The sequence below is a fragment of the Bombus affinis genome, chromosome 12 (assembly GCF_024516045.1).
Source record: "Bombus affinis isolate iyBomAffi1 chromosome 12, iyBomAffi1.2, whole genome shotgun sequence".
Classification (NCBI taxonomy): domain Eukaryota; kingdom Metazoa; phylum Arthropoda; class Insecta; order Hymenoptera; family Apidae; genus Bombus; species Bombus affinis.
In genome coordinates, this window is record NC_066355.1 from 9,308,738 (window position 1) to 9,332,290 (window position 23,553).

General features: G+C 42.3%; 1 protein-coding gene across 1 annotated transcript; it reads right to left on the reverse strand.

Moving 5' to 3' along the window:
• Positions 1-263: 263 nt before the first annotated feature.
• On the reverse strand, positions 264-3,178 carry LOC126922736 (uncharacterized). Its single transcript, XM_050735605.1, has 3 exons — positions 2,013-3,178; positions 1,783-1,936; positions 264-1,636 (listed from the first exon to the last, which is right to left on the reverse strand). The coding sequence occupies exons 1-3, from the start codon at positions 2,222-2,224 to the stop codon at positions 1,382-1,384; spliced, it is 621 nt and encodes a 206-aa protein (XP_050591562.1). The 5' UTR covers positions 2,225-3,178; the 3' UTR covers positions 264-1,381.
• Between the last annotated feature and the right edge of the window lie 20,375 nt (positions 3,179-23,553).

Consider the following 23,553-nt stretch of genomic DNA (forward strand, 5'->3'; position numbering starts at 1 on the left):
TACGAGATATCGTACGGTAAACGCAGTTTTCTAAACGTTTTGAAACATTTTCTATTGGCTCCAGTTAGACTATGATATAATCCCTTTCCTTGTGAATTTTATACCGTCTCAACAATATCTAGAAGCAACACAATCTCTTTTGCGATACCGTTCTATAGCTGTATACGACTATACCAGTTACCATGATGTGCACTGACACTCCCTCTATCTAGAGAAAGATTTGCCGCTGCATTTATCGTGGGAATAGAAGAATGGACTCAGTGTTTGAATTCTGCATATCCCTCAGCCAGCTACGTTTTATTTCCCCATTTACGTTTCATCCGTTATAATATGACAATTTATCACCGTAAAAATGTATAAGATGGTAATTCGAGAAAGGGATTTTTAAATACGATATTAACCTATATGGTATGACAAGTGTTGCTCACGTTAGTTGAATACGAAACGATCGAAGAACGCCAAAACATAAATGGACGCGTGCAGCATGCGTTTGTCGGTGAATGATTAATAATTCTATCGCGTCCGATGGCTGGTTCCTCGTAAACTCGTTTCACTGGAAACATCGTAACGCTGATCTTTTGTATCCTTATACGTTTCGCAAACAATCTTTGTTGGACGATTAAAAAAAAAAAAAAAAAAAAAAATGAAACGTTTCTATTGCGAAATCTATCGCTATTAAAATTTGTACGATCGAAATTGCACCGACATCGGTCTCGCTATGAGCCGGGCTAGATCCTAGATATTAACGTTCGATAGTATTACTTGGCCGTAAAAAGTGTCTGACGTTTTATCTGGTGAAGTAGGTTACGCTATTACTCGGTGGAAAAAAGTCGATGGAGCGAATGGTGACTGCAGGTCGGGTGGTGCAATCTCGGCGAAGTAAAAATTCCGTAGCCTGCGCCTGCGTTCCCTTCCTTGGCACGAAGTTTAAATGTTAGCTACAATAGCGTGCCATGTCAGCTGAATCGTGTCGAAACAAACGGGCGAGAGGTTCGACCGACGGACCTTCTATTCGAGTTAAAACTGCTGTACAGTTTGCATTAATGTTCTTTGGAAAACTATACAGAGCGAAATGTCTAAATCGCTTATCCGAAGGGAATTAGTGGATGCATTAAACCGAATCTGTGTTTCCTCCGCTCGACATTCGCTGTAACTGGTCATTACGTTGTTATTCTTGCCGTTTCTCCGAATCGAGATCACGAATTTTATCGTAGTTCTTTAAAGTCTCGTACAGAATAATGTAATTATCGCGGAGCTGAACTAATCGGTGCCATAAGTTAGCGTGAATCACATCGTTAGGTTTCGACTCCGCCTCGGCCATTACCTAACGGAACAGCGAGAGTTTCATTAACAAGGTTGAAAGTGCAATTGAAAATCGTTGTTACGATCGCGTTGATTCGAAAGCGAAATTAACGCGTTCTTCGCTATATCGCGGCAGAGGTAGGCAAGAGTTACAATTAACTGTAAGGATTACTTTGTCGGTGGTCCGTCGTCCGCGATTCACTTGAAGGTACTTGAGATGAAAGAACAGCTCGTAAGCCCAACAGTCGATGGTTTCAGTGTTACGAGTTGCATTTGTTAGTTCGATCGGAGGCGATGTAGCGGTCAAAGCAATAGCTTGTAGCCAGCGTTTCAACTGAAGTAGATTTGTACACGTTTTGTTTCATCAAGAGAGAGAGAGAGAGAGAGAGAGAGAGAGAGAGAGAGAGAGAGAGAGAGAGAGAGAGAGAGAGAGAAGGAAACACGTAATTGCAAGTGCAAGGAATTTATGAGAATTCTTACGGTCGTAGTGTCGTTAATGAGTTTCACTACAGCAGGTCTCATGATATCGATAAGTTTTCCAATAATCGTGGTGTCTTTTTTTACCGTAGTCACGTAAGTCGAAAGAGAGCTATTCCAATTCGGCGGTCCACATTGTGCGTTTTTCAACTCTCGCCTTTATAAAAAAAAAGAAGAGTATCCTTTGGTTTGCTCTTTTTGCTTAATTTCTAATACTTCTCGTTTGTACCTACTTTTGAAAGAATGTTGGAATTATGTTGTCCATGATGTACTGTGACGGAGTAACGACGATTTTCTTTGTACATGTCGCCAAGCTGCTGACTATAAATGCTAAAAGTTGTCCAAGCGGTCCAGGTCTTCGACGTACGTTACAACCAGTTATACCTCGCGATCGATAGTATTTTCTTTTACAGATTCCATGTCGCGATCGATTGCGATCGCACATCGAGAGAGAGTAGTAACTGGAAACTGCAGGAATCAGCGCAAAAGTCCATTACGCGCGTACACGTGACTTGTATTTTCATTAACCCTCAAAGGCTATCACGAGTAAAATTTCACCCCGTGCGAATTTCGTTTTAGCACTGTCGTCGTGTAATAATACCACCGCTAACGATAATGTTGTTTACTCTTCGCGTAGTATCGCGAACAACGATAAAAGATTCAATTCCATCTGATTAAACCTGATTAATTCGTTGATCGAAATGCATTTTCACCCGTGACAGCCTTTAAGGGTTAATAATTACCGCCGAAGTCTGAGATGCTACTTAGATCGCAATTTTTCGCGGTGGAAAGCGTAGATTGGCACTTGACTTTCCGATCGATCGCAGGTTCGTTGAATTTATTATTTCTAACAGATTCCGGCATGTACTCGTTGACGAAGTCATTCAATTCGATGATCTTGTTTGGAAATGTTTCTAAACAATCAAAAGCCTACACGAAAATACAGTAAATGGTATAAGGGTTAAGTAGAATGGGATAATTGTATTTCGTACTTCTTGATGAAGACGCTGGAGACACGAGGCCTCGCCATTTATCTCGGAAGTCATCACGATGTTTCACAAATAGTTGGCTAATAGTCGTAATTGAATATCTCACGTAAATTTGGACCAACGTTCATCTTGGCATCCCCGTAGGGTGAAAACCAGCGACCACGATTATCGACTAACCTGCAAAGAATTCGGAAAATTTTCGACAATGAACGATCGCTATCTCCATCGTGGTTATAAGTATGAATACAAGTACGAATGTATGTGAATCGATGCTAGCAACGCGAACTTATTAACTTTTCCTTACCTTGGAACGAAGTTACTGTTTTATCTGACCGTGATAAATTTGTCGTGAGATATACACTTGATATCTGTTTCTACGTGGCTTCCATTTGCACAGATTTTTCGAGAACGGATCTACGAAAGAGTTAAATGTAAAAAAAGAGTATCTACGACTCGTAACATGTAAAACTATATAAAATAAAACGCAAGGTGGAATAATAAACGAAATAAATCAGTATTTAAATTCCATTTCTATAGGTGTACACGTAAAAAAAATATGAAATTACATAAAAATTCGTAGCCCGATAATGATATTTCAAGGGAGAGCGTTGAATGAACAACGTTTAATAGCATATTTTTCATCGCGTTGAAAAGGTAGCTGATAGATTCCACAACAGGTATCACGCATGTGGTCGTGTTATTACGACCACGAGTCTGTTTTCTACGAAACAGAGGCTCAAGATAAATAGTGTAACGAGCGATTCGCTGTGCGGTGTATAGAATGTATTCAAAAGCAGACGGTTAATGAGAATGCAATGGGCGCCTTAACTCCACCTAACATCGGCGAGCTGGAAACGGATGTGCTTCCAGATTTTTCCTAATTAAGATGTGGCCGGTGCAACTCCATTACGTAAAGCAACCATCTTGATTTACCGTTCGACTCGACGGCGATCCGGCTGCAACAAAACCTTTATGGTCACGAGAGAATTGGAAGGACTCGAAAAGGTCCGCGGCTCTTGTTCTACCTCCTTCTTCTTCTCTTTCTCTTTTCTTCTTCATGCTCTGGTTAGTCGTCGTCTTCTTCTTCTTCTTCTTCTTCTTCCATGTCTTCCTCTCCACCGCTGTTCTTTCCCTTCCTTTTCTTTTCTTTTCTTTACGTTCGTGTCCGTAAGTTTTGCGGAGGTGCCGAGGTGAGATCTCCTCAAAGATCTACCTACGATGCACGGCCACTATTACTGGCACTGGCAAGGGTTGCCTGGAATGTGATGCAAATTTTATACGAATCAGTTACAGCGCGGACCGTCCAATACCTCTACGAATCTAAACCTTTGATAGGCTTGGTTAAGATCGTTGAATGGCAAGTGGCGATCTTCGGTATAAAAGCAACAGTTTTCATAGGAAAAAAATTCTTCGGGTCTTATTGCAAGTTTTACAAGAAGATAGATAATACAGCAAAAAGATTGCGCTATCTAGAGTGTAAAGACTGATACGGATGTCGGCGGCTGACAGTGTGACCAAAGACGGCCTCGAACAGAATGAGAAGTGGAAGGAAGGAAAAGAAAAACAAGGAGAACAGCCAGAAGAAGAAGAAGAAGAAGAAGAAGAAGTCAGGAGGTATCACGGCCGAAGACATTTCTATGCGCGCCCACTGTCAGCGAAGATAACTTACGACTTGGCGGAATGGTAATGACCGTGGCAGACATTCCGTCCTGTTGCAGATTTAATAGACTCGTCCTGATAGGGGGGTACGAAACATGTCACCGCTCGTGACCAACCGAGTCGAGCCAATGATTTATCTCGATGGACACGTCTTGTCAACACCATCGCGATTTTGAATCCCAACCGGGCTACGGAATAGATTTCCTATCTTATGGCATTTCTTATCGCATGTTCCGAAATACCGATGTCGTTCGCAAGATCAGTTTTCGTAATGTCCTCCGATCCTTTTTAGAGCAAAGTGTAGCGACTATACATGTTCGATCCTATCGTCGAAGATTTCTGCAAGTAAAAAGTAATTCTTATATTCGAATTTAATTATAAGAAATTTAAAAATAACCAAGTACGTAGATTGCGATAATTATAGGTAGTAGACGAAGCAACGTTTGCCAAACAGGTATCTATCTGGTGATTAAAGTACAAGGCGTAAAAACGAATATCACTGGTTGAAGAATCCACTGGTCCGACCAAGATCCGCTTAATCTCTTTGCGATGTAAAATCTTGTTCTTTCACGATCGAGTTCTTACGAAGACGTCTGCCATTTTTAATTCAATTAACCTGTGGCTATCCGTTCGCAGGTTTGTATAATACGCGTGATCAGTCGGTAAATAACGCTAAATGATTCGATCGCGTATTTGTGCAAAGTATGTAACACGTTGATAGCCGAGCAGGCAGCAGCTCTAATGCAACGTGTTAGCTTACTGGAGCACGCGATCCTGTTGGAGTAATCGTCATTTGCCGCTGTGTACGTACCATCTTATGTATTTCTTCGCGTAATCGCATGCAACTTACTTACATTTACGTACACGCGTGCAAACACAGATACAACGTGACCCGTTCGGTGAAAGCAGATTACAAAGATATATTTAAATACAAGAAGCACACCTATATAGGATTTGATATAAAACCAAACTTATCGTTAATAATTATGGTCTTTTTATTCCCGCCCATAAACAAGGTAATTGTTAACGATAAAAGCGGTCCGAGGACTGTGATTATAAAAAATGGCGATAAACGATGATGTTTGTTAGAGACGCGAGTAATTTACTTCGTGCAGTAACGAGGTCGACGGGGACCAGCGTAAACCTCAATAAAGATAAACTTAGCCCAGCTGCTAAATAGCTATATTTAAGCTCGCGTCTCTTTGTTCGTAAGATTGTCGTACTTACTTAATCGGATTGTTCCGAACGCTACGGACACGGTGTAATTCATGAAACGAATGTGAATAGATTTCATAATAGGAGAAACTCTTTAGTTGCTTTCTAATGGATTCTAGCCAATGAACCGTCGTTGTAAAGGGATTTTCGAGTTCTTTTGTTCGTGTCTCCTATTATACCGGCAATTTTCTTAATTCGAACCACACGCCTGTAGAAGGCAGAAAGAGGGAGAGGTAGGAAAGAAGTTAAACGATTTATCGTTGTCGCAATCGCGTTAATTGAGTTGGCACTGAACGCGTACGCGTTGACTCTCGATGAAGCACACGTCGCTCGGTCATGGAAGATTAAAGATAACACACGCGCGTTTGGCGTAGCAACAGTTGGGTTAGGTTTTTCCATGGAATCCGGCAATGCTACGTTTCGTCGTCGAGTTAAAGGACTGACGTAACGAGACGTGAGCTGCAACTCGATAAAGATAGGTCTTTGAAAACAACGGAAGTTGGACGTGGTCGAACATTGACAGCGATCGGTAAGAAGTCGATACTGTTCTACTATACGCAAGTATAAGTGCGACTGGGAGGTATTAGTATTAAACGAAGAACAGGATGTATAGATTACGGGACATCCTTGTAGAGTAATAGGTTTACCGTGACGTGAAAAATAAAGGGGAGAGATTTAACCGAGTTAGTTTATAGTCTCTTGATTATACCGACCCGAGGCGAGTAGTAGCGCGCGTGTTTCAGAACAGCCTTAGTCCGACCATCTGTCAGCACATCTGCTGTTAGCGAACGATTAGATCATTTCTCGATACCTTTTCATGCTGCAATTACCTTTTCGCAATGTATTACGCATTTGTATCGAAAGATTTATCGGCGCGTCGATCCGTGAATCTTCGAATAGGAAAATCGTTAACACTGTTTTGGTTTCTATCGTTGCGCCGATAAGCAGCCGCATGACTTATTATAGGAGGAGCGTTAATACGATGTAAAAGCCAGCCACGGATGAATAACTGGAGGCAGACCAAGGCGAAGATTGGTATGTCGTGAGCTTGCCGTAAAGTTGCAGCGGTGTAACGCCGTGGCGAATCTCCTAGCACCTATCTGAAATGGCATCTGGATTTTTGCAGACACTCGTGTCCTGCGAGCCGCGATATCGCGTATTCACGGTACGTTAGAGGCTCTGCTTCCACGCAGTGTCTTGCACGCTAATTACAACGTATCCGCGGCTGAGATTGAATGCGGGCGATATTTCATATAGGACAGAGCGCTCTTGCTTGCGCAACAACGTCTAATAACGATTGCGAAAGCGATACGTAAGCGAGGTTCCCGCAAGGGGATCGAGGCCGAAGAAAGTACATGCAGTCTGCTTCGTCTGTACAGAGAAAAAGGAGAAACGTATAGTGTCGCGCGATACCGAAACCGCATTATTCGCTGGATAAAGGACGATTCGAAGCTTCCTTTTGCTATCAAAACTTGATAACACGTGTCCTATCTTTTGTATTTGTATATAGCTCGTTTGTGATCGATCTACCTCCGATTTTCTATTCGATTCGATAACACGATTGCCGTAATTAAGGAATCGTTGGACGCGATTAACTTACACAACGAAGTAAACAGCAAGACGTCGCGTTATGTATGTAGAAAACTCACGACCGAGAACAGAGGCACGATCGCAATTGGTAGTGCATGTGCCTTTCTAATTTTCGCATGGCGCAACGCGCGATTCTTCCTCTCAAGAACGAGTCGATTAGCATTTCTGGCTAATCGCGTTTCTACGAATCTAACTTAATTCCTACCACCTTCTAGATGATAGGCGCAGCAAGATTTCAATTTCGATTCACTTTTCATTCGATGATCGAGCAAAAGGGCATATCGAACGTATTAAAGACTAATGGCATCGTGACAAAAATATTTTTGCTTTCTTTCTTTTCTCACAGACTCTTGTAAAAGAATATTTAATTTCTATTCGATACAGTGGAAAAAGATTTTCTAAATATCGCGATCAGATTTTACATGGTACGTCAGCTTTCTCATTGATGATTCTTTATTGCGACTCTTGTTTGCTGGCGAGATTCGTCTTGATGGGCCTGCGATTTCAAGCCACCTTTATTATAGTCGAAGATCTAGTTTTCTCCGGTTTATCGCGCGGCAACCATCTAAACGTTGTTGTCACGTAAGACCCATCGGGTAGAGATCCACTTACGACGGATGCGCGAACTCGTCCGAGGCATTGTGCACACCATGCAGGATAACCTGGACCTTATACGAGGCTGATTAACTCGAGGAACGTTCTTATTATCAGCGAACGAAACTACGTTACGGGTTTGCCGAAGCATAAACGTGAGTCGCGTTCGTGCTCCGTTCCGACTTTTATCATCGATATCTCGAAACGGTCGAGCCTTGATTTATCATTATGATCGTCTCGATATCAACGACACGGCTTGCCAATGTCGGGAAGTCGTTTCTTTTCGGTAGATAATTCTAAGACATATTTCTCGTTATCGCGGAAGAAGTTAATGGCCAGACGCGAAAAGTTCACGCGCAAAATAATCATCCGTTCCGCATTCCACCCTCCATGTTTTCAGACGATGGTAGACGTGATTCGTGGAGGGTAAAGTTTTGGGACGCGGGATACTTGGAAAGGTACTCATTTGTGTGTCCAAAGTGACGCAGCCGCGGAACACGCTCACCCAGAAGCAGGAACATCGTGTTCCTGCCATTACGGTTATTGCGAGCCGTGACAGAGGCATTTAGATTCAGCTGGAATGCAGCTCTGTAGCCGCAATAACAGGTAGACGTAAGGTAGTAACCAGTAGGAATCTCGCTTAAGGGGGTCGGTGTCTTTTCCTGTCTTTTCTTTGCTCTCTTTCTACATAGAATCTCGTGATTCGAGTGATTCGTGTGATTCACTTTCTACAACAATTACAGCAATGCGTTCCTTCCGCTCGGGTAGCATTTCAGATCGAAAAGATAACATGCCGTAGAAATATATCTTGAGAAATGGTATAGCCTTTGTATACAAGATCGAAAGCACGAAACTATAAATTTACGCGTTAGAAATGCCCGATTTAAATAGGATAAATGCGTGCAAGCGGTGGAATATAATTCTTTACGGATTCAACGCTCGGCATTCCTTTAAAACACGACGTAAACATTATGATACGATAAAATACGATATAAATGACAAATGCACTCGGTGGAGCGCGCAGGCCGCTAATTATGCAGATTGGCACCTAACGTAATGCTCGTTAATTAACCGCATTGCCTATTTTATATGTTCAGGTGGGACGGAAGGACGGCCGGGCACGGCGCCATATTGCCACACCAGAGCTGCCTACGCTTTAAGCAATGTCGTGTGAAACGGTGAGTCGTTTACGATTTATTGCAAAACCACGCGCGAGATTGTACGCTTCGAACATTCGTGTCTTTCGGTTATCGAAAAATATATAACTTTGAATGATGGTACGTGGCTCGATGAAACGTCAAATTTTCCCCTCGTTGGTGAGATTATTTCAAGACTTTGGAGGATCGGCAAGGATTTACGATACAACCGTGAATTCATTGTCCTCGAAGGATCGAAAGGTCGGGCACGAAGGACGAGACTCGATACCGTGATGACCTCTTTGATCGTGGCTCGTCTTCGGAGGTCGAACGGTTCGTAGGCGTTCCAGGAAGTCGCGATGATCCTCGAAGCCGTGTATGAGCGTGTTGCACATCCCTCCGGTACTTAAATCGCTCCTCACCTATGCTTGATAAAAGCCTAGGTTCCAGTGACGTTTATCGTCGGTACATATACCTTTAAACGCATACGAGCGTATAGTCTACAGTCTACGATAAGAGTTTGCGCTACCACCGTCATCATCGTTTCCTAACATCGGTAATTTATACTCCATTGTAAGCCCGTCAAATCCTGACGTCTTCATCCACCAAGGGTGTCTTCGATAATCGCGGCATCCACGCCCACGCGAACGTATCCCACTCTGTCTTTTCATCGGTATACGCGTGCTATTCAATTAAAACGACCATGACTGAGAACATTAACATCGGACCAACCTTTTTCACTTTTTCATGGCTACGAGTTATTTCCCCGTAGGAAATTATGGCTACATAATGCACAGAATGTTCTCTATCCCGTTCAAAATTCAATTAATCGCGTACGTGATCGCAAAAACAAACGAACGAACGTCTCTCTCGTAACAGTGGATTCGTAGCATTATTTATGGCGCGGCTTGCTTTTGTTCCTCGTCTTTTCTTCCAAGAACGCCGGTTCGTGTTATGCCAGACATGGTTCAGGGCGTGCCATCCACGTGAAGACGCGACTATGGGTTTGACGAACCTTGATACCCTCTTCTCTCAGAAAGGATATCCGATTCGTGAGTCGATGAATTAGAAATTAGCATTAGTCGATGAAATAGCACGCGTATGTACGTATATTGTACTATTAGCACTCGATCGCACCTGCAGCTTTATCAAAAGGGTGAAAGATATTGAAAGTTCCAATAACCAGGGACTGTATCGTATCACGATCTCCTCGCAACACGTATAAATTCCGTGCTCGCGTGTATCTCCGTTCTACCTGCAACATCTCTATTCTTCGCGGCAACATCGATAGCCTGAAAAACGTTTTATTATACCGCCGATTGTTCAAAGAAGGGACAACACTCTGGAGAAAAAGACGAAGCGTTTGTCTCTCGTCGACGCGGAGTCACGTGCCGAGATAAGTGCTCCTCAATTTGGAGACAATCGAATTCCTCCTCTGCATACAATTCTCGGGGTAACGGTGAGACACAACGCGTGACATCACGTATCCCCAGCTGGGTGACCAAGGTAGCTTGCTAAACAGGTGGCCATTTATTTTCTTCTCTCATTTCTTCTGTTTACCCTGCATCGATGTACTCGCGCCACGAACACGAGAAAAAGGCAGCCGTTTTCCTTCCCTCCGCAGAAAAGCGATAAATTTCCTAATCCTTCCTTTTTCCAAGTTCTAACGTTACGAAACGGAGGATACGTGTATAACGTTGCCCTTTCTATAACTCAGGTTAGGAGAAGGTGAGCAGCGCGCGACGGTCGTTTTAAAATCTCTCGGGGTGGTGTTGGCGAAAAGAACAACCACCCTCGTGAAGAACGTCGATTTGCAGGCATAACGTGCGGCAAAGCCTCGTGTAGGGTTTTAATTACTTTAGACAAATTCGAAACCGGAGACTCTCGCGACGCCGGTGGCCCTCTCGTGTTACCTTAGCTCGAAGACTCGCGCTTGTTAGGTACCCGCCACGCGGTGGTATGCACTGTTGTCGGTGGTATACGCTGCTGTCGGGACGTTGACTGGTTTATTTGGTGGTATCTTAAGTCTTTGCCTGCTGGCAAAATTGAAAATCGAGGATGCGCTTCTATACGCCCTGGTAACGCGTTACCACGGATCGTGTTTCCCGGTAAATCGCTCTTCGATCGATGCTGCGCTGCCTGTCTTCTCCCCTAGCAATTTTTTTAGCCACGCGGGAATGTCGAAATAATTGCTATGCTAATCGGAGTTGCTGATTTATCAATGGCTTACTTTGTGAATCGATGGCACGTGGTAGAACGTAGATTCGCTTGTTTGTTTATCGCGCCACCTGTACACAGCGTATGAGAAGCTAACGTTGCATTACCATTGATTACTCGTTTGATCGTTGCATTATACAAACATGAAACGCGATGTCTCGAGTAAAATTACAACGACGACCAGTCAACAAATACTTCGTATCAGAATTTAGGGACGTAACGTAAGATTCTGTAGACACGTGGCTCGAGTTCAACCCGTGTAACACCAGGGTGATGCCGTAATAGAGTATCGGTCTGATCATCTTTACTCGATGATTCGTTGGATCTCGAAGCCGTGTGTCTTTCATTACCCTTGCATATAATTTTTGCAAATTCTCGGATCGTTATCTTGTTCGTCTTCGCTGTAAAATCAATCGATTAATGGTTTCCTTGAATCAATTATCGCGTGTTCTATGAAACCATGTGTTCTAATGCTTCTGAGCGGATGTATTATGCATGCAGGTTTATGTTCAACGTACGGTAGAAAATCTGGTGAGGTTTTTACAACGAACAAGTTCACGTCATTTTGCGAAAAGTCTCGGATACCTCGAAGGAACTGACGTAATGCAGCTTCGAAGTTGTCTATATCTTTGTGTCACGTTCCCTTGGGGCGAAAATCACTCGTTCACTTTCAAATATGCAAATCACTGCGCACGTTATGCGTCAGTGAACAGAGGAATTTCGAGCGGAAGGCTTGCGAATGAAATATGTTAGCTTGCTCTAACGATATAATTAGTTGCAAATAAATATAAACATTTTTTCACCATCTTGAACAAAGATATTCGACTTACCCTCTGTCAGGATCGATCGATTTCCCTGTAATTTCGGGCAGTTAGTCAACGATCTCTCGTAGTATCGAACGTTATCCGAATGTTCTTGCAAACGAGAAAATAATTTCCCTTCTCGAGCTACAAATACAAATTGGTATCGAGTATAGACGGAGCAAAGCTTAGTGTGCGCAAGCTAATGGTTTGAAAGTAATGCCCGCGAACTCTGTGTCCTGGTAGTCATAAAGTAGCGTGCAACAGGGCCTTGGCTTGTTCTACGACTTCTATTTGTAGGTGTTGCTCAAGCGCTGTATACACCCGACGTGTATTATGGTGCACCGCCACTGTCGAGGCAAGTTAATGCTCTATCGTTACTTATTGGCCGCCCGTTGTTGCTGCCGTTGTATCGCGGTTTCGTCCCTTTGATTCTGTCTATGGTGGGTAGAAGAAGATTCGCTGGATACGCGCAAAGGAATGCGAGACATTCGTATTAAATACCGGATCTAGCGATTTGTGGCCAGAGGCATTGACAACGCCTTATCCCCCGTAATCGAATATAGAGACAAAAAACCAACAAAAATGATTAAAAATTATGTTAACTGTCTTCCTCTCGTAAGAAAGAAAAAAGAGTTTTAGAGTGGTCTAACTGCTTCGTCATTAGCCACATTTCTGTTTTAGATCCTATCTATCGATGACCTTGCGGTGTGGCCGACATGTAACGCGAGATCCGTGTCCCATATGCGGGTGTAACATTTTATTTGACACGGCTTGTAGTCGAAAGGACACGTATGTATGTCGTTCATCGAAGACTTCGTCGTGTTTCTGTTAGCAAGGTAAGGTACAGCCTAGTGCATTGACGCGTGATCATCGATCTGGGTTAACGTTTTTAGCGTCGAGTTTTGTCCGTCTGTAGCTTCGTTACTTCGATCGAATTCAATTAGCTCGCATCAGAAACTGTGTATGCATACAGCTATACTCTTATCGATCGCAAGATTCTTGTCGTTAATTTTGTTATACGACCATGGCACTCCCATCCCATAATACGTAACGGGTAGTTTACTTTTAGAATTAGATTTTACTGATATCTCAAAGATTGGCAATTTTTAATAAACCGACGGTATCGTTATTTAGTGAATTATCGTTTTACGAGATTATCCTGGCCTGTTGAAAGGTTCGGTACCACCCGTGCGAAAAAGTTATCGACCGACTCTTCTACCTTCTCGAACACGAGATTCTTCTTTCAAGATTCTCTTTGTTCGCCTGCCGCCATGTAGTTTGGCAAGGTAGAGAAGATGAAGGAGTAGGAGGACGACGAGCAAAGGTGGGATGGTTTGAGAAAAAAGTTTCAGGCCTATCCTATGTATAGCAACGCGAGAACACGAACCTCGGGGAAAAAAGTTTTATGGCCGATCTCGTGCAAGTCTGAGAATCTCTGCTCGTTCGAACCTATGGTGGCCAAAAATAAAGGTATCGTTTATGGATCGCGATTGGTACACGAGATCAAGGATAAAGGGAGGTAGAAGTAATAGCGCAATTTTCAATTGACCCAGACCTCATCGGCGAATTCATAAATTACAGATTCGCCTCTTTGCATCTCCGATAATTCCACGGGATTGCCACAATGCAATCGGAAGAGCATGATCACGCATGCATTGTCCACACGTTGTAGCGTGTTAATCTATTATACTACAAGTTCCGCTAGAATTCTCTCAACCATGACTAACTCGAATCTCTCAACTATTCTTCAACGAACGAAGTAAATCGTTAAAAAGTTCCTTCTATACAGGATGCTTCGTTCATCTTCCATCTGAACAGATCGTTCTAGCGTTAAATCTCGCCACACGTAGCGTAATTACCGATACATATTTATTTCCTATAGAATGAAGAAATTATTATATCTTCTATATTTGATATGAAAGATACATAAAATCGCGATGATAAAGAGACGACTAACTTTTAAATCGTTCGTTCTGAACTCTTCGTGTTATGCTACGGTGCTATCAAAGGATTAAAGAATCCGAGATAAACGAAACGTGGTGTTAGAGTGTGTTACTGGGTTTTACCAATAAAATTCAGCGGAATCTTAAAATCGAAAGTATATAGACAGAATGAGAAAATGCCAGGATATATGTACATTGCGTGAACTTTAGTAACGGTTTCCGCGAGAAACGTCGCGTCGCGCGAGAACGTAAGGAGATAAGGAAAAATGAAGCGTCATTCTGTAAACGCATTACACGGCAACGAGATTTCTTGAACCGTTTCCAATAGCAATAAACTGCAGGAAGAACTGGGTGTGCGCGAAGCAGCCGCTTTTATAGCAAGCTGACCATAAACGTGGGTAGCCTTTGTCCGAGTAACAGTACTTTTGCTCGTTCTTCCCCTCTCTTTTCCTTACGTTCTACGATAAACATTACTCTTACTCTTATTCTGTTTTCCGCGCTCGAACCTACGTATGTGCTTGCGTAGAACGTACACGACTTTGCGTCTTATTCGAAAATATAGCTAACAATAAGCAAATAAAGCATAACGATAACGATCTCGATAAGAAATGGGAATTTGAACGTATTGGATCATTCTTCGAGATTCCACAGTTTCGAGCTATCTATTTTAATGGAACATGACTTCTTTCAAACTGGACGTTCCTATTCTTTAATTTTATTCAGAAGCAGGGGAATTTCCAGGCTGACCTGATATTATTATATTTCTAGAGAGCTTAGAGATTTGCCGGTAACGCATTACTCTCCGTCATTAGTGGAAAAATGTTTGCGCAACCTGAATACTCTAGTTAAATTCAGACAGGCTTAAGGCGGAACAGTCACACGTAAATATCTATCGCAGCCGTAGGTCGATCAGTGGAGTAGGTAGACAACTTGGTAGGTAGAATCGTCGCGATCTACAGTGGCGAGAATATAAATAGGTATAAGTAGGTATAGAATATAAATAGAATATCAATTATTTTTCGTTTATACATTTTGCGTTCTTTGAATATTCATCGCAGTATTACGAAAAATCTATAATACAACGACGTTAACTTGGAAACAAATAGCAAACGTTTCGTACAAGCTATGAAAAAGCACTTTAATCAAGAAAGCGCGTAAAGTAGACGCAAAGAATCGTTGGAATTAATTTTGCAAAAAGCAACCGTTGCATTCGTAAAACGAAACGTCGATCTTCTCGGAATCTGTCCTTTTGTCGAATTCTATCGAATTGTTTGGCCACTTTGTCGTAAAATTACGATCGAATTGTGGCAGGTTAAGGCCCACGCTTGGAACGCTGCTGGATTCGACCTCGATAAATACCACGAAACGTGGGTTGCGCAAAGTTTAATAGACCAGCAGGAAGGAGAGCCGTGGCAACGATACGATTGTTCGTGGTCCATTCGATTCGATCGCCCGCTGCACGAAATGCAATCCATTTTTACGCTGTTTCGGATATCGCATTGAAATTTGCATGAACTCGGTTGGAAGAGAATACGACAATCAAGCGTATCCAGGACACGTCGCTATACGGCTACGTAATGCGATATGCAGTCTCTTATTAAACTGACCACACGTGTGCATCGTTCCAAGATCCAGTGGTTGTCGATCTCGACTTTTCTTCCCTGGCAAGCCACAGATCACTGGTCTATCGTAAGTACAGCTCGAACACCGCTACATTCCGCACTCGGACGAATCTTTGGTCGATCTATCAAGTCGTTCGATAATTTCGTTCGCAATTGAATGAAAAATACGAAACACATTTTACAGACATTTGTTGTTTGTTTTCTGAACGAATCTTAGAAAATAATCACATCTGTCACGAACGATTGCCATTTTAGACAGACAGGTTTCATCTTTTCTACCATCTGGTTATCGATACTCGGATGGTACATGGTAGTAATTCGATAAACAGCGTGTATTTTCCATTTCCTTACTTTCACCTTCTGCCTGCCTCGATAATAGCGATATGCGTGCCATAAATCTCATCGATCAATCTTCGCGCCAACCAAAACTTGTACGATCCTATACACACCGTACGCGTGTATAACTCGCTAATCAAGCAGACAAAATTTTCCTTAACGTTATATTATAATGCAATAAGTTATATAACTTTGCAATAGCTTGATATTTCTGTACGATCATCGTAAAAGAGAAATTTAATTAGCGCTCCTAAAGCTTCTAAATCTTTTCGACTCGATTCGGTCGATCAGCTTGACAGAGCCAATTTTAACTTTTAATTGGTCAGAATTTATTTCCTCTGCAAACGCAACATTCGATCGATAATCGATGGTAACGCGTCAACGAATACGCGAATATAAATCAATTTGGCCAGACTCGACGGAATTGTCACGAGACACGATCCGGCGCGTATCACGTTTTGAATATTTCACAATTACTTTTGGTCCTGACGATATTTATCGAGCCATTCCGACAGATAGCTTCTATTGATTCGAGTTTATGCGAGTGCTACTGACCGTACGCGTCGACGTGGCAAAATCATTGTAACCATTGTCGCATGGAATATCTAAACAATCGATACCACCAGTGTGCATTTATTGACCTCGTTTCTTAATTGCTATTTCTTTTGAAATGTCGAAGTTTATTTAGAATAACGCGAATTGTTTGAACGACGTTCTGAAAAATGATCTTCAAACGTTTCGCTGTATATATCTATATGCTATTATATATACATACAAGTCCTTGAGTCGATAAGGTGCAATTACAAAATGTTCATTTCATAGAATTCGATATCTAATCTAATGTTCATCGAATACGAAAAGAGAGATTATTTGCGCACGTAGGCCTCGATACCTTGAATCGTTTATTTTTACCCTGGTTACTTATCAACGTGTAAAGCATTGTTATTGTGCATTCGCATAGTTCCCTCGCTAACTTTAGTTTCAAGTTGACACGTCGAATAAGATACCGATGATCAGTAAACTACGAACGTAATATTCGACGGAATATCTTGGCGAGAATACGTATTATTACAGATATAAATTAACCTGTCCTGACTTTCTATTTATTTGTCACTTTCAATTCTATACGATATTCATCGTTTCCGTAAGAAACGATCGACCGAAATAAGAATGGAGGTGGTCTCTTTGTCTCTGAGAGATCGCAGGTGGAATGCATTTTTCACAGCCAACTTATTTAGTTTATTTATTTGCGATAAATCTTATGGGACGGTGTGAAACGAATAGGCGAACGATTATTCATTTGTCGATTAAAAAATTGCTACAGATGCGGTCAACGATATTGCCGACAATAAAAGTCGTCTCGGTCTGGGCACGCCCTTAGATACCTGATTCTCAGCCCCAAGGCTTTCAAAGCACCTACACGTAACACTTTCGTTACGTGCCGTAATTACAGACCGTATCGAACCTCGAGCTGCTTCGAGATTTATCAGGTCGCGAAGATGCCTATCCGGAATATTTCTTGTGCGCATTAACAAATTGCAACTGGCTCTCGATATATCTGGTGTTTAACTTATTCCACCACCAAGAATATATTACCAGATGCGTACGTAACTGGTTTTTGTACTTCTTTAGAATCACTGGAATATTGGGAAGTCGATGAATAACACGCAAGAAAAGTACACTTAATACACACACTTTTACACGATTTCTATTCGACATGGTTTGTGCAAAAATCCAATTCCTCTTTTACGTGATTTAATTTCATCTAACATAGTTCAAACGATTCCTTTTTATCGTAAAAACGTCTTCTTTCAATTTAACCCTTTGCACCCTAAATTTATTATCGCATTATCCTCTATTGGATTTTGTATCGTACATTTATCAAATTAAAAAATACATTCTCACGCGGGCGCGTAATGTGTTCGTACGAGTAAGATTTAATTAGAGATTTGTTCGAAAACAATTTATTACTTATATTGGCTTTTTCGCATCTAGATTCGATCTATTATGCTTCCATTTTTTTCAAGAACCTATCTATCGCGCAGAAACATAATCGCTGTGTCGATAATCTCGGTGTCTCACGATCTTTGTTACGTTCGCTGGTCGTCAATGCGCAAAATATCAATCTGCCCGGCTGGTACTAAACGCTGGTTTGCCCGCCATGTATTTATAAAAGCGCGATTCATGCGAATGACAACGGTATAGTCGATCGATCGGTATCGACGCCCACACTTTTCAGAGTAGCAACCACTGCGCAACAAGCCACAAGTGCACATGCACATTTCTGCCAGCGATGAAGCACGAAGTGGGCCGCATGAACGAGTGCATTGCGTGGCGTTTGCATTCATAGATTTGCGCCTACTTGCAGCCGTGCAAATCCATTACGTGCGTCACTCTCACACACCTACGAAAAGTCACGATATTCTCAATGGTCGAGCGGAGCTTTTGTAAAATTTCTCATTCACTGAACCGTGTTGCGCTATGTTCGTATACTTGAAGCGACCTCGGTACGTGCCAAACGCGACCAGATTTCTTCCCAAAAGGTTTGCACAACCAGTGGATTAGAGGTTGAGGAATTCGATCCGATGACATTGGTTTACAAAATATCTCTTACCTCTTATGAAACGAGTTTTAATATGTGACTTTCTGTGTATTTTTTCTGCTGAATCGAAAAATGCAACGAGATTGTCTTTCTTACGTCAGATTTTTTTTAACGACGTACAGCTCATATCAATACGCTTTTTGTAGCTTCGCGAACCAACGACTTATTGAACTCGTCGTTTTATTTTTAACGACGTTAACGATGATATTGCGTTTACGCAATTTTTACACATTATGTCACAGCTTGGTCCTTAATAGGTTAGTAGTTAGTGATTCATATAATTTCACGTATCTATTATCTATTAATCTGTTACCTAGAAAGCGATAATCGACGATGACCTATCATTTGTAATCGACCATCGTATCACAACTTTATTTGTCTCGATATCGTTTTTCCATATCCGAAATACATTAATGGAGTCGTTCGTCATATTGATCGTCCACGTTAATCAGGTTTTCTAAGAAAACACTCAAGTGGAAATCCAGGAAAATGATTTCCGAACGTCATAACGCGCTACGCCTCGAATCGTACGAGTTACATACATATAGCGTTATTAACGAAAAACCTATGAATTCAATAATTATTAAGCGATAAAAAGTGCAACCACGTATCCCAGTATGGAAAAATATAGAAGGATCCGTGGAAATATCTACCGTTAATAAAAACCTTGCGAGCCAGTGTAATTAACGTCTTACGCCATTAATGCGTAATATTTACGCGCAAAAAAGGAATTCTCGTTTTATGTAGGAAGAAAGACATTTATAACGATAATGAATAAGTAACGTCCCTGTAAAGATTGGTTTCGCCATGTATGCGAAAACCTGATCGGCACCGAGCGACGTTAATACGTGACAAGCATGTAACGTGTTATTTTACGCAACGGACAATTTTGGAACGCACATATTTATGAGGAAGGTTCATCGACTTTTATTTAACGCTTTGTCGTGACTGTTGCGTGCTAAACAAAGGAACAAACAGCTTTCTTCACGAAGCTGTCCTGTAAATGAACGTTCATCGACGTTCCAAGAAGACGTATAACCGTACGGAGATCATTCTCACCAGACTTATAGGAAGCTCAAACTTTTCAATGTTTTCACGATACTTTCTCAGTCGTAACGAACCATAAATCGCAAGCTGAAAATTACAACGACGTGCATCAGAATTTTGAATTTATCTGAAACTTAAAATCATCTAGCTTCGCAATTAATCAAATTACAACTTTACTTCCGCTTACCGTCATAATACATTTTCGTGACACGAGAAACTATACTACACGTTGTAAAGTAATAAACGGAGAACTGTGTTTTACAACAGCGATTATCTCGCTTACACCGCGACGATTCTCAGCTAATCAGTTTGAAGAAGCCGCTATGCGCAAAAGTTAGTTGGAGTCGTGGAAAGATTTTCCAGCGGCGTTTTACACTCGCGTGAGAAACGGTCGTAGGCAAGTGGATAGGTTCGATAGGAAAGGTTCGGCTTTCCACGAAGTCGGTACCTAGTCATTGTCAAAGGAATTAACTCGAACCCCCGGTTTTCTCACGCGATCTCGCCGCGCTCCGACTCTTATCCCGGCCTCGGTTAGATCGGAATGCAGGATGCACGTTGGTAACTACACTTGGCTAGGTGAGACGACAGTTTTCTACATATATAAGCAAACAGGATGGGTAGAACGCATGTTACATAGCCTCGTGTAACTGGCGAACGTGTAGACTTGCGGACGAAGGATCGGAAAGGCTGGATGGATGCGATGTGTATAGATGGGGATGGAAAGTGGGATCGGGAGAGAAATCGAGAGAGGAATCGGCAGGAGCGAGCGAGAAGCACGCCGAAGCGAACGAACCGGCCAACGAAAGAGGAAAAGAGGTTGATGAAGCAGAGGGAACGAGAAGCACAGCGAAAGAGAGAGGCTCGATTCTCGGGCGTCGGCGGCCGGCCTTGCAAGGACGTTCTCCTTTACTTCTTGTTCGTGCCTGGGCGACCGTCTTCGCAGTTGCCGTATTGCCGTGTTGCCGTGCAGGCAACTAACCCACCCGACCGGCCCAGCAAATAAACCAACCGCTAGCAGACGAATAACTCGACAGCCAACCCGGAGAACGAAATCTTGCGTAACGATCGTTGGATCTTCGGTCCTCCGACCAGGGTCCTGTCCATTCCTACCACTACCATTCACAAATACTCCGTCATTTGTCTCTCTTCGATAAGATTCGTATTTCGATTAGAAAATTGTGATGATTTCATTCGTCGTATTTACTACAGACACATATGACGGAACATGGCGATTAATTTTTAAATTTAGATCGTTCGAATTCGGACAAGTAACCCGGACCAAGTATAGTTTTCCCTCATCGTTGAACTATACTGCTCTTGCATTTTATCAATGTCTGCTAACTCTATGTACATGCACGCGGCTGAGATAAGATCAGAGACCTGAATTGGATCAAAGAGTACTATATTTCGCGTACTTACGATAGTTTTCGAGCGTCGAGTTACTTGCAAGATACTTCTCGATTAGCATATTCGAGAGATTCTGGTTCGGTATATCCCTCGTTGGGAATCCTTGGTTGATCGAAAACCTTTATTCGATAGCGAGCAGACGAAAGCACAGAGAGCCATCTTAATGCGGTATCTACGGTATTCCGGGGTTAGTTTCATCGTTAACCCCGAGAATACTCTCGACTAAGTTCATCCGCCACGTAATTACAGACACGGGCTATTATCTAGCCGAGCTTCCTCGCGGAGTAGTTACGCCGGAATGGAAAGGAACACTTATTAGAAGTTAACGAATATTTATGGAACGGCTCGCGTCTATCCAACGTTCGTGCGACTATCGTACGTGAGTTGGCGAGCAAGGAAGCGAACGAACTTGGAATTCCTGTTTTATAAACGATCACGAAGCTGGAAAAAACTGCATGGCGATTTTTCGACGCGGTGAAACTCGTTCAATTTGAAATCCAATTAACCTTGATGGCCGAGTTGACGCGATCTTCGTTTTGTCGCTACCAAATTCAGTTGTGCTTGATAGATGTACCGATCAGATGCAGTTACTCGTCCTCCTACGTCAACTACGTGGATCATCGTGCGTGTATAAAGTCACGCGCCAATTCGTACGTATATTCGCTCGTATAGAAATGTACCTCAAGAACGTCGATCGGCCTTGCTGACGTCGTAATTGATAAGGCTAGCCGACGATAAGCTCTCATCGTGATGTTGTGATTACGTGAATTTATCGCTTTATTTACACTTCGTCTATCTTTCGCCGGCCCGAGTACGCTGAGGATACACGACTGTCGAGTGTTTTATACACTCTCGGGAATACCGATCTAATAAAATAGAAGCTATTTGTCTTGAAGCTATTTCTAACTGTCCATCTTCGTTAACCAAATCGTCAATCTTACCGTTTCGTTTTACGAGAGACACGTCTAACAGCGAAAAGTATTTTTATGTTTTAGTAAAAATATATTTCATCGTATAACTCTGATAGAATTTATAACGTTGTTCGCCAAAAATATCGCAACTTTTCAAATGCGAGGTCGCACGAATGTGTTGGAATTTTCGTTGACGAGCAACGTGTAACGTTTTACTCGTAATAAACCCGACAGAATCTGCGACGTTTCGATCGACGTTGGAATGCAATTCTTTCACAAATCCCTGTGTTCACCCGATCGATTTCGAGTTCGTAAAACTAGACGAATAAAAGATGTCGGTTTCCATGAGCTTTCTCCGTATCGTATCTCAAACGAGATTCAACCCGTGGATGCAGCAGCTCGAGACGGTCCAGAGGTAAGCGTAACGGCCTTGCAAGGTTCCTTTCAAGGTCGACTCTAATGTTCTCCCCTTTTTCCCTTCTTCCGTCTCCCCTTTCTCCCCTTCGTCTTCATCACTCTATTTCTTTTTTAACTCGGCTTCGGAGCCCGTCACGCGGCTCTCTCTGAACCTCGCTTCCTCTTTCTCCTTTTATCGACTCGCAGCCTCTCTTTCTCCGTCCCTTTCTCCCTTTCGGCACTGCCTTTGGCTTTCCTCAGCCCTCTTGTTCCTGTTGCCACGTGAAAGTATGCATCCTCTATGGTCTTCGAACATTCGGTCGAACAGCTCCGCGAACTCTGGCGGGCAATTACGAAAAATCGAAAGGTATGCGGCTTAAAAATATCTTCGTCAACGAGCCAGGGACAACGAAGAAACCTCGTGAAATAGCATTTAGCGTGAAAGTTATGCTCGCGAGAAAAAGGTATCGGCGTCAACTTAAACGTTCGCTTCTATAGATCTTTATCGTTCCTAGCAAATCGTTACCATCGAACAGGATCCGCAGTGTAAAGGCAGTCGATCTGAAAAGAGGTCACCGATCTTTTGCAATCGGCGATCACAATACCTATAAGGCATTGCCCACGCGATCCAGAGTTATGCCAGAGAGAAATGTACACGCGCTGTGCCCAGCTGCACGTGCTCCGACATGTGTGAAATCAGTTCACGTGCAAACCTATTTTCAATTGCGAGCTTCGTGCACCTGTACGTTAATTCAGGTCGTACATCGGGTGTTTGTTGTTGGGACTAGCGCGAAAATTTTTACGATTCTCCGTTCGTTACGAAGAATACAGGCGAGAAAAATAAATAATTTAATGGTTAAGAAAATGCACTTCGATATAATGTACATTTCGTACGACTTAGATTTTTACGATTTTTCTACAATTTTTATGTTTATGCTAGAAGAATTTGTAACCAATCTTAGCCAATCATGTTTCTCATCGAATCATCATGTCCAATTCTACACCAATCATGTTTCTTATCCAGTCACCATATCCAATCCTACCAATCATATTTCTTCACTCTGATGTTCGATTGTCATCGTCGATAATGCATCGATATGCGTCGATGCGTCTTTTATCAATGTTATCAATTGCAGTTCATCCTATTGCATCATACGTACCTGTACTTTGAGCTTGACACTTGTGAAATATGAAATTCGCTCGTAATTGTCAACACGGACTTTATCTCTCGTCTTTTTATTTCTATTATCGATCGATCGATATTCGTTTCCAATGACTATGCGTTATCGGGCCGTTAAGATTCTTCT

What these genes read in the sequence shown, in the direction of transcription:
- LOC126922736 (XM_050735605.1), bottom strand. Translation starts at nt 2,224, where the DNA reads ATGTGCGATCGCAATCGATCGCGACATGGAATCTGTAAAAGAAAATAC. An exon ending in ATTCCAACATTCTTTCAAAA is followed by an intron (nt 1,937 to 2,012) that starts GTAGGTACAAAC and finishes TTTTTTATAAAG; the next exon opens with GCGAGAGTTGAAAAACGCAC. An exon ending in TCATTAACGACACTACGACC is followed by an intron (nt 1,637 to 1,782) that starts GTAAGAATTCTC and finishes AATCTACTTCAG; the next exon opens with TTGAAACGCTGGCTACAAGC.